The sequence below is a fragment of the Cornus florida genome, unplaced genomic scaffold (assembly GCF_030987335.1).
Source record: "Cornus florida cultivar Cherokee Brave unplaced genomic scaffold, ASM3098733v1 CherokeeBrave_3.0.0_Hap2_Chr02, whole genome shotgun sequence".
NCBI lineage: Eukaryota > Viridiplantae > Streptophyta > Magnoliopsida > Cornales > Cornaceae > Cornus > Cornus florida.
The window spans coordinates 40,678,381-40,690,920 of record NW_026775572.1 but is presented as its reverse complement, the minus strand read 5'-3'; the positions used below and the strand labels follow the sequence as shown (position 1 = coordinate 40,690,920).

The following is a 12,540-nucleotide window of genomic DNA, read 5'->3' as shown; positions in this document are numbered from 1 at the left end:
TACAAAAGTGATTTAGTAGTATTGTTCTCTATCTCAACGGAATTGGAGTATAATTAAAAATTCAGAAATTCCGAAAAGTAAATTTATTTCTATACATCAAATTCAGATTCAAATAAGAAGAATTTTCAAATCACACTTTGAAGGGATCAAGACACTTGCGGAGTGTTGTTGATCTAACAGCAATCCTTCTACAGGGTTTGAAGCATAAGTCTGAAGTCAATGGGAAGTCACAAAGTCAGAGCCATTCAACAGATTGGGTCTTGGTAGAGCGACAGAGTGTGAACCTGAGTCAAAGTTAGTATACTTTGTTTCATACATAGTGGATCTTTTACGCTCAGGACAACGCAAAAATCCTCAAGGTTTCTTAATTGGTTTTCTCACTAAAATTTTGGTGTCATCTTTTTAACTTTACTTGTTTTACTTTTAAGAATTTATCTTTATGATTGTGGATGTTTAATTGATCATATTACTTAAGTAAATTAATCAATCACAAAAATTAAGCAATTGGGCTAGTTGACCTAATAATCTCATCTAGGTCATTTAGAAATTTAATCACAACTAAATTAACTAACAGCTTCTGTACTGCATAACTCACAATACGATGTAAAAGGAAAATCCAAATTGAGTTGAAAAACATAGTCACATACATTGGACACATTATTATTAGTTTGGCTAAATGTATAAAACCAAACCATGCATAATACACACTCAAATTTCAATAATAGATCACAAGCCACTAATATTCCCACCCCAAACCATGCATAATACTATTAATACACACTCCCACATCTCAATATATAATAGATGACAAACCACTAATATTCCCTCCACAAACATGCTTAATTGGCAGCTGCTTCGCTTGTTTCAGTTTTATGGTTTACCAGCGATTGGAGGTCTGCAATGATGAAGCGCTCCACACCTTCGGTGAGGCTGAGGTGCAACAGGGGCCGGAGGCGTAGGTGTAACTGGAGCTGGAGGTGCAACAGGGGGCGGTGGCGTAGGCTTAACTGGAGCTGGAGGTGCAACAGGGGCCGGAGGCGTAGGCTTAACTGGAGCTGAAGGCCTATCTCGGCATCTATTATACGGAGAACAGGGTTTAGGTTTGACTGGGATTATGCAACTACCATACTTAGAACGAGAACAGGACGCCCCAGGCTTGAGAGGTTTTCCACTTGCTGCAAAACAAAATGAACGGATATGAGAGACAGAGAGAGTTAGAGAGAGTTAGAGAGAGAGAGAGAGAGAGAGAGTACTTACAGCCGACAGAGAGTACAGGTGAAACCATGACAATCCAAATCATCAACAAGCTGCATATGATGATAGAAGAAGAGGTCGAAGAAGCTTTTCTTGTTATTTTTATGTGTTTTGTTATATGACACCAACGACGAACTGAACACAGGAGGTTATAGTATTATGCTATATAGGTTTAAGAATGACATATATATAGTGTATATATAAAGTTATAAACATTGTCTGCCCTACCTTCCTTATCCAACTGAAAAAAAGAAAAAAAGAAAAAGTATGTTATTAGTCCTTCAAGTGGGCAACCACTGTACAAAGTGGGTTTTAGTTCATGTGGACATGTGGAAAATTTCTTTCTGATTTTTTGTGACGTATAATTCATGACGTAGAAAGATTCTCCCAATAAACTCTTTTTGATATATATATACACATTTTAAATTTTAATTCTAAATTGTATTTTGAATTTGTTGGGGGTATACTGAAAGGAAATAAATGTTTTCTATTTTAATACATGTTGTAGTTTATTCTTTTATACATTTTTCTTTTTTATTATAATAAATTAAGAACATGTTTCGTATACGTTTTATTTTTGATGTTTTTTTATTTGTTGGGTTATGTAACAATGAACAATAGAAAAAATATGTTTGATAAAAATATATATATTGTTTTGCATATTTGGGAATAGTGACAAAAAATCAAAACATCAATTTTTTTTTTTTTTTTTTTTGGAAAAACCTTTAACTGACATTTTAAAACTAACCATTATAGTTTTCAAACTTGCCAAAATTTTTAACCAAACATGTTTTTATATCTTTGCTTCAAAATTTTTGCAACAAATAAATGTTACAAACATGCTTTCGAGTACTATTCAAATCAATCTATAACAAAACACTTATTTTGTTTCGAGTTAAAACAAAACGCTAAAAATAAAACGCGAACCAAACAGGGCCTAGAGGCTATGTTTGGTTCGCGTTTTGTTTTAACCCGAAATAAAACAAGTATTTTGTTATAGAGTGATTTGAATAGTACTTGGAAGCATATTTGGTAACGTCCATTTGTTGTAAGATTTTTTGAAACAAAAACATGAAAACATGTTTGGTTAAAAAGTGTGGCAAGTTTGAAAAATATAATGGTTAGTTTAGAAATGCCAATTAAAAGTTTTTTTTTTTTTTTATAAAAAAAAAAACTTAAATTTTTAATTCATCACTGCAATACCTGTTGGTAGAGTGCATAAACATGTAAAAATACCAAATTGATTTTTCAATTTTTTGCCACTTTTATCTTTTAATATGTACTACTATTTTAACCTGCTTTGCCAAATATTTGAATGGTCACTTTCTAATTCAAATATCCTCTTCAAAAGTACTATCACTTATCTAGGCCATGTTTGGTTTGTTTTTAGCGCTTTGTTTTAATCCGAAACAAAAGAAGCGTTTTGTTATATATTGATTTAAATAGTACTCGAAAGCATGTTTGATAACGTTTAATTGTTGCAAGATATTTTGAAGCAAAAATATAAAAACATGTTTGATTAAAAAGTGTGGTAAGTTTGAAAAATATAATGGTTAGTTTAAAAATGGCATTTAAAAATTTTTTTTAAAAAAAAAATATTATTTTTTATTGTTCATCACTATAGTAGGTGTTGCTACAGTGCTGAAACATGAAAAAAATACAAAATTGATGTTTCGATTTTTTTGCCACTTTTCACTTTTAATCTGTACCACTATTTTAACATGTTTTGCCAAAAATTTGAATGGTCACATTCTAATTCAAATACCTTCTTCAAAAGTATTATCACTTATCTAACAGGGTATTTGAATTAGAAAGTGACCATTCAAAATTTTGGCAAAGCGTGTTACAGTAGTGGTATAGATTGAAAGTGAAAGTGACAAAAAATCGAAATATCAATTTGGTGTTTTTACATGTTTCAGCACTGTTGCTACAAGTATTGTAGTAATGAATAATAAAAAATAATTATTTAAAAAAAATTATAAATAACATAATTAAACTAACCATTATATTTTTTAAATTTACTACACTGTTTAATCGGATATGTTTTTATATTTTTGCTTCAAAAATATCTAAGGTCACTTCAAATCTCTTGATGATAATGAGGAGGGCTATTTGATTGCTTTTATATAAACAAATATTGAGAAGCTGGTCACCAAGTGTTTTTTTGTGGGATCCGTCCACGTTAAGGAGGAGGGCTATTTGATTGCTTTTATATAAACAAATATTGAGAACCTGGTGACCAAGTGTTTTTTTGTGGGATCCATCCACGATAAGGAGGAGGGCTATTTGATTGCTTTTATATAAACAAATATTGAGAACCTGATCACTAAGTGTATTTTTGTGGGATCCATCCACGTGAAAAGCAACGAGAAAAATTCCATGGCTATTTTCAGGAATGTGAATATTTTTATTAATATTTTTGTTGTATATATAATTTAAGAAAATAAAATAAAATTCAACTATAATCGTTAAATCCAATAGAAACAAATCGTTTTTTTACGATTTGGACTGGTTTAGTTCCATCGTTCAAATAGTCTATTTCGGTTTTATATTTTCTGAAACCATAAATAGTGATTTGGTTCTAAAATTTTTTAAAACTGAATTAAATCGGACCGCATGCATCCTAATTAAAATTAAAAAGTGACCATTCAATTTTTTTGACAAAACGAGTTACAGTAGTGGCATAGATTAAAAATGAAAAGCGACAATAAAATCGAAATATCTATTTAGTGTCTTTACATGTTTCAAGACTGTTTCTCGGTCGCTTCAAATCTCTTGTTGTGGAACTATGGAAGGAAGAGGACTACTTGATTGCTTTTTGAGAACCTTTGATCACTAAGTTTTATTGGTGGGATCCATCCACGTGAAAAGCAAAGAGAAAAATTCCTACAATGAACACTACTGAGAGTGACGAATGGTGTCAGGACCACAAGATGAAACTACTTTACTAATACTTACAAATTAATAATATAAAGTTGCATTCAAATTTAACTTTAGACTTTAAATTAATGATTAAGGAGTACAAAAATTAAATTATTGTACATAATAATAATAATAATAATAATAATAATAATAATAATAAGCAACATTCGCATTTCACTTAAAGATCTTAAACTCATTAATGCTATCATAATTTATTTTATAATATCATAATTTACCTTTATACAAATTTAACTTTTTATTTTTATTTACCTTTATAATAATAAAACTTGGGTTTTTTTTTTTTCAGAGATAATTTTTTTTTTTTTTTTTTTTTTTTTTATCTAGCCAAAGACAATTTATTAAACAGAAATAACTTTTATTTTAAATTAATTTTGTTTCCTTAATTCCCAGTTGAATCAATAAAAACATTGGATTAATTTTTCAATAATAACCAATTTTGGATGAGACTTATCAACACAATATCTTTTAAGGATCTAATTAATCTTGTTAGTTTGACTGTTTTTGTATCTGTGTTCATGTGGTAGATATAGAGAATATGATATTTAACGCATCCCCTCTACAAGTGCAAATTAACAGATATAATAATGTTCATTAAGATTAATAATAATAATAATAATAATAATCATCATCATCATTACGATCACACATACTGCACACACACATTAATTATACGATCAAGGACTCGCAAAACATAACATAGATAAATCCAATTGATCGACCAGAAAACGATAAGTAGCAGCAGCAGCTTGATCACTTCGTAGGTGGGTAGAGATACCATTAATGATTTTCTTGGCTAATTTCTTTTCTTGGAGTAGAATGTAAAATAATTTGTCAAATTGTTTTCTCATTATTGAAGTTCTAGAATTTTCCAAAAGTGAGAACCCAACTCACTGCTTTGTTTGGAATGGTGAATTTGATGGGATTTGGATTTAGAAATAAGATTTGTCTTGTTTGGAATCACAAAATTACAAATGAGATTTGATAAATATAAGATTTCAAATACCTTTTTAATTGCTTTCTAAAAAGCTAGAATCTCCAGCATCTTCTTGTTATTAAATTATATATTTCTTTAATTAATCCAACAGCGTCTTCTTGTTATTAAACCATTCTTCTTATAAAACCATATTTTATTAAATATATACTACCATATCTCAATCTCTAACACTTTCCTTCTTCCTCTCTTATTTAATTAAATCCATGCTACTAGCTCTTCATTCTCTATACAATAATACCAATATTTTAATGTGTGTGTGTGTATATATATATATATATATTCCTCTGAGTGTTGAGCATATTCGTTTTTATTTTTTTTTATTTTTATTTTTTTTTGTATAATTGCGTTTAACAATTGATCCTGAGTATGACATCGATTTTTCAAAATTATCAAAAGTCTGTGTTTAAAGAGTCTTTGTTTAAAGATTGATCAACCACCACTTTTGTATTCTTGTACTTGAAAAATCTACAATACAAAATTTTATATCCAAAAGTCATACACCAATCCTCCATAATCCACACCAATTTTTTTGTTTGATATATTCTAGTATCTTAAACTGCATTTATTAGATAGATCTACGAGCACTTTTGTATTCTTGTATTTGAAAAATCTATAATATAGAATTGCTCCAATCCTTCATAATTCACACCAATTTTTTGATCTACTAATATTTTTATATTTGAAAATTCTGCACTACAGAATTGTATAACCAAAAGTCTGTGTTTAACAGATTGATCCACACAAAAAAAAAAAAAAAAAAATTCTGTGTTTAACAGATTAATCCACAAAAAAAAAAAAAAAATTTACTTCTAACCAATAGTCATGGAATCCAATACCTTAGTATTTGTGTACTAAAGAATTCACGGATAAGTCATTTATATATATATCTATATATATATATATATATATATATATATATAAGCTAATATTGCCAATATTATCTTTAATAATTGTTCTTTTTTTTTTTTTCAAAATAAATTCATGTTTCAGAGTTTCATCACAGATAAGTCTACCCACCACTGCAATCTCTGCCACCACAACCAAAATCCATCAATTGAACCCATGAAAAACCCACAAAAAAACCCAGCCAATTGAACCCATTAAAAACCAAAACCCAGCCAATTGGACCCGAGCTATCTGCCATCCCCATCTTTCCACCTTCCGAGCTCTTTGCCATCGATCCTTCTGAGCACAACCGTTGAACCTAACCGAGTCCAACTCGGACCTCTGCCACCACTGAGTCCAACTCGGACGGGTCAGTGCCAGTCACTGCTGCTGTCAATTAGTCGCGCCCGTCACCACCGTTCCGAAGTCAACCGAGCCAACTGTCGCCGATTCCATCCAGCCAAGCTATCCACTGGCGTTCAGTGCTATCAGCCCATCCCCTACAGCCGAGGCCGTCTTCATCACGGCTGAGCCCTCACCAACCACCGCGAGTCCTCCACTGCTGAGCTGTGACAGCCATGGTTTTTAGGCCAGTGCGTCAGTGATGAACCGAAAGGAAGATCTGATAACGGATCCGAAATGCGAAAATAAAAACAAAAAACAAGACTCTAAGAAGTTCAAGTGACATTCCATGAGGTCGTGGAACTCAATGAGAACTGATGCGAAAGCAAAAGATCGAAAATACGACAAACAAGCCCCTAGGGGCAAAATAGTCATTCTACATGAAAATGACGTCCCTAGAATGTAAATTATTCTCGAGACACATCCATGACTTCTCATGAAGTCACGGAACTCAAAAAAAAGTAGCGGAAGCGAATTATAAGAAAACCAGACAAAATAAACCCCAAGGGCAAAATGTTCATATTTGAAAATATAAAATTGGGTGCTACCGAGCCCACCACTGGAAAGACAGCGAAAAATTAATCAAGTTAGACTCAAGAATCATTTGATTCAGAATCTGGATGGAAGAGAAAAGTCAAAACAAAGTTTTGACGTCGCCGTGGCCGTGAATAGTAACCTGGGCAAAATGCTGAAATTTGTGTGCCGTTTTGAGGCACTAAACAACGTTTTCTGGAAAAACACGAAGAAGAAACTCCCTTCAAAATAATTTTTCCAAGCTTACTATGTCAAAAGAAAATTTTATTTTTGACGTGAAATCCCCAAAATGCCCTTACAACAGAATTTTTCAAATAGTGCAGATGCGCACAGGAAATCAGATTTGACGTGGGGTTTCGGGTCCGAGATGACATTTTCTGGAAAAACACGAAGAAGAAACCCCCTCTAAAATCGAGTTTTCTACCCGACTACATAGCAGGAAACAAAAAAAAAAAAAAAATACACTAAAAAATTTCCAAAATGCCCCTAGATCATAACTGGACAAGAGGGCAAAAGTTGTTACAGTAACTGTCCTGATCTGAGAGCAGAAACGGGTTATCAAACAATTTTTTCTAGAAAAATACAAAAAAGAAACCCCTCCCAAAATCAAATTTTATACCCAGCATAGTGAGAGAAAATGAAAAAAATTTGCTGTAAAATGGCCAAAATGCCCCTCCAAGAAATCAGATTAAGAGGGCTAAAAAGCTGCTAAAATGCAAAACTGAAAGCTGAACTTCATGAGGGATTTCCGGTACCAAGACGACATTTTCTGGGAAAACGCAAAGAAGAAACCCCCCTTAAAATTACGTTTTCTAAGTGACCATGTGAAGACCGGAATTCATTTATCGAAGGAAAGCCCCAAAATGCCTTAAAATCAGATTATACAATAAAAATGTAAAATGAGTCCATAAAAGGCTCAAATCACCAAGGATGAGATTTTTCTTGAAAACGATCATGCACGCAAATGTAACTTACTCATTAGGACGTGTTACAATGGTCCACAGCTTAAAAATATCGCCGATGCAAAATTTGACCCCCCTACAGCCAAAAAGGCAAAAATGAACTAAAAATAGGAAATTTGAAAATTAAGATTAACAAATGATTTCAAATTACCGTTTGGCCCTTGGCCACACTTCATGCATATTAAATAGGTCCTAATGAATGTGCTCGTGCACACTTTACATCATCCGATTTGAAAATGAACCCTTAAAGGTTCAGATTTTACTATTTTAGCTCAAAATACAAAGTATGAAATTAAAATGAAAAAATGGAAACAAAATGGTGATTGGCCCTTGGCCACACCTCATACATATTAAATGAATGTTAGATAATGAATTTCATACCCGATGCACACTCCGGTGCAAAAATATCATGCTAAAACCCTAATTTCTCATATATTCTTATTAAAGGCAAGATTTCAATATTTATGAATATACATGAATTTCAAATATGGTTTGGCCATTGGCATCATATCATATACATAAAATGAGAATAAAAAAGGGTGCTTAGGCACACATTACAAGTTTAGAATCAAATATACACATTTGACAAATAAAGCTACAAATGGCTTTTCAAGCCAACCTTTACAAAAATGAAACCTTCGAGTCTACAAATCATCCAAGCATAACGAGAATCTCAACCTTGATTCATGTACCTGAAAAATGTCCCCACTACGTGGGTGAGTAACATAAAGCTACTCGTAGGAAATGAGCATGCATCGATATAACGTTTTACAAGTTATTACATTAACTTAAAACAATTCAAAAGGGTCATGCCACCTAATGTTTATGTCAAAGGTGAGACTCAGGGAGCATCCTAAGCTACCTTAAAATATTTCTAAGATAAATCACATCATTCATACAATTCAAACAATATAGAAGCATGCTATACAAAGCAACAAGATATAGATCTTCAAAACTATTGACTTGAAATCTAAAATGCGAAAACAACTAAAGTGGGTCATGCCACCTAACGTCTATGTTCCAAATGAATCTATAGGATCATTCCTAAGTTTTATTTGAACAATATAGCATAGATGTACTTAACAACATTAAAAACCTACAATGACTCATTAAAAATTATAATGCCTGAATTTACTTAACAACATCAAAACCTGCAATGATTTATTAGAAATCATAATGCCTGAATATACTTAACAACATTAAATCGCCAATAACCAAAACCACAAGTCACAATTAAACATTGGTTGCCAACCTTGAATTAAATGCGAAATCAAGTAGTGGAAGACTTGGACATCAAATCCTCGATAAAGCCAAGACCTATGGTTATTTCGGGCATTAACTCGCTGGAAATACCACCCTAAGTGCGCACTATAAATGGGAAGAATTCATACCTCCCGCACTAGAGCTAAACTCTAACCATGTCTCTGTAATAATGTCCCAAGTGACTCTAAAATAAATAAGTTAACAACTTATATACGAAATATATATAAAGCACAAAACTACATTCCATGCACAAGTAGGTTGTAACCACACAGATCCACAACTACTATTGGATGACAAATGTCGAATCTTCAGAGCGCGATTCGTTACGCGCTATAATAACATCACATGTCGAATCTTCAGTGTGCGATTCGTTACACGCTATAACAATATAATTCAATATTGAAAACATAAACTGAAGAATCTAATATAAGTCCAAAATCATGATTTAAATATACAATCAATGTCAAACACATGATTAAATCATTAACGCAATAGAAACGAAAATTAATTAAATAACCTAATTAATTTCTCTAAGTTTCAAATCTCAATTAAATGATCGCTAATTAACACATGTTATACAACATAGCATGGTCATTACATATACCACATCAAAACTTAATTAGGTCATTGAAACAATAAAACGGAATTTAATTAAATCATGATAATCAAATCCCTAATTTCTAAAACAATATCAAATGGTCCCAAATTAACATACGCTAGTATACAAGTCATAGTCATCACAATTATCAAATTAAAAACTTGATTAAGCCAATGAAACCTTTAAAGTAGATTTTAATTAATCATTTTAATTAAAATCTCTAGAATTTCATACTCATCCAGATTATCTAAAATTAAAGTATATTAAAGAACATGCTAAAATTTAAGTTAAAAACATATCATAAGTTAATTTCATGCAAGGTACGTCCATGAGAATTAAACTTTTACCAAAGACAATTATTAAATAAAAAATGCAATTCTTATTCAATTAATCCTAATTTAATATATGTTAACAAATATATTAAGGCCTAATTTATCATCATGCCATAATTCAATTCTAAGCTATATACATCCTTGTAAATTAAATCTTATATAAAGAAATAAATATTACTAATTTTTTAGAATTGATACAAGGCATGCAAATAAGTTGTATAATCATGGAAAACACTCAATACAACACATGCATAATCCTAAAACATCCCCTACCTCAATTTGAGATGAAAATCTTGAAAGCCACCAAAATGAAACGGCTCCGAATCCGACAATACTTCGGGGTTTTGTCGGGGACAATACCGTGAACATTAAACTCTAAAGAGAACCTACCAAAATCCCAATTTGACCTCAAACCTGAACTCAAAAATTGGCCAAAAACGGGTTCTAATAAAGGGGAAAGATGCGCATAGTCAAGACAAACACAAAACGTAAAGGCACTATGACTTTCTAACAAAGGGAAGGAGGTTTAATTGAGAAAAGAAGGGTGGCAGCCCCCCTTGGGCTGCCATGGGAGTTACTGGTCGTGCATGAAGAGGGGAGAAGATAAAAATTGAAATGTCTCACCCCCCTTTTATAGGAAAACCCTAAAAGTGCCCCGAAAGGACCCCGCCGGGTCCGAAAAGTGAAATTTGAGCAGACGCACTCAAACAGCAAAACTCCGTGAACGAAAAAGAACCGAAATGAGAAAATATGAACAACGGAGGAAACAATATCGAAAATTAAGTCCCGAGCAGAGAGATATGCCTCGAACAAGTTTAGCGGCAACTCGGGCCAAAAATCATGAAACTGGAGAAAAACGACTAGAAGGGAATTGTAAGAGTACGTGACTCAACGAAAAGTGAAAATGAATACCGTACGAGTATCCAGGCTCAAAATAAGACATTTAGCAATAACTTTCATTAATTACACAATGGCACCTCCTAAAAGTAAAAACTACACTAATGGCCTAGAATGAAAATATCTTCCAAAAAATTTTTCTTAAAAACCTTTGAAATAAAATATCTTCAAAAGATATTACGAAAAACACCCCAAGAAAATAAAAAGATTATGAAAAAGTATGCATCCATGCCCCTGTGGACACTAGGAGCAACCAGAGTACTTTACTACAAAAATAAAGATACGTATTTCGTGTAAACCACTTAGAATGAAGATACATAGAGTCAAAAACTAACTCCAAACACAAAAAGTGAGATTACGCCAATAAAGTGACAAACAGGGAAAAGACAAAATAGGGAAAAAGATGAAAAGTGAATAGTGTCGAAAAAACGAAAAATGTGGAAATGACTTGGTCTTTAAAGGAAGTTGTCAATCCAAGGAAAAGAGTCTCAGAAATCATTTTCTAGCACTCGAGATGACACTAAGTGACGAGAAACCAAACACAGAATAGAAAAAACAACGAAAAAAATTTATCCGTAAAATTTGAGGAAAAAGAAAAGGAATAAAATGACTGGGTCATTACGCGAGCCATCCACAGTCAAGTTCTCCACCGCCTGAGCTCTCCACAGCCGAGGCCGAGTTCATCCTCTTAAAACTCACCACCAGCCCGTCCTTGCCGGATCCATCAAAACCGCTGTTCTCGGTTATCTCTTCATCCCACCAAGTCTCCCTTTTGCTTAAAAATAGATGATGGTGTGGGTTCGGGCAGAGGCCGTTATCGAAGAGTATGCCGGAGTTTTTGTTGGCGAGAGGCCGTTGCTGGGTAAATCAGAATTCGAGCCGACAATGAGGAATTAGTCGCTATTCCGGCAACGATTTTTTGGTTCACAATTCGTGATTCCGGTAACGGCTCGATGGCATCATCGTCAGTCCTCAACGCAAAGCTCGGAACTACAGCAGCGGCTGCACGGAGATCGGAACTACAGCTTGGGCGGCGCAGAACCGGTCATCAAGTTTGGGTTTTTTTGGAGCAAAGGGTAGAGAGAGAAACCTAGGGTAATTTTGTCATATATATTTTATTGATACTTTAGATTAATAATTGATATTTTATTAAAGGGCAATCTCGTCTTTTCATAACTTTTGAGGGCCTGTTTAGATTAAATTTCTGACAGGGGGTGTGAGTGTTCAAAAATAGCTAACTTATATATGTCTGTCAATATTCCAAATATAAGGGGGTGTCGTTGTAATTAACACTAAAATAATTGATTCCAATTTTTTTTTTTTTGAGGGGTCCACACACGTGAAAAGAAAACCAAAAAAACAATACAAATGGTACAACGAACACCAGTATTGAGTGTGTGACAGTGCGAGGGCCAGAAGAAAAAGGGTCACGTCCGTGGAAAACTTATGTAAACTACTTCTAATAGGTGCGCGCTC

The 12,540-nt window shown here is 33.0% G+C and overlaps 1 protein-coding gene across 1 annotated transcript; it reads right to left on the bottom strand.

Moving 5' to 3' along the window:
• Window positions 1-604: 604 nt before the first annotated feature.
• On the bottom strand, window positions 605-1,423 carry LOC132294764 (vegetative cell wall protein gp1-like). Its single transcript, XM_059792738.1, has 2 exons — window positions 1,258-1,423; window positions 605-1,175 (listed from the first exon to the last, which is right to left on the bottom strand). The coding sequence occupies exons 1-2, from the start codon at window positions 1,298-1,300 to the stop codon at window positions 871-873; spliced, it is 348 nt and encodes a 115-aa protein (XP_059648721.1). The 5' UTR covers window positions 1,301-1,423; the 3' UTR covers window positions 605-870.
• Window positions 1,424-12,540: the final 11,117 nt, after the last annotated feature.

Excerpts from the sequence above, each read along its gene's own strand:
- LOC132294764 (XM_059792738.1), bottom strand. The coding sequence starts at position 1,300 with ATGATTTGGATTGTCATGGTTTCACCTGTACTCTCTGTCGGCT. Across the intron at positions 1,176-1,257 it reads ACCTGTACTCTCTGTCGGCT|CAAGTGGAAAACCTCTCAAG; the intron begins GTAAGTACTCTC and ends TTTGTTTTGCAG.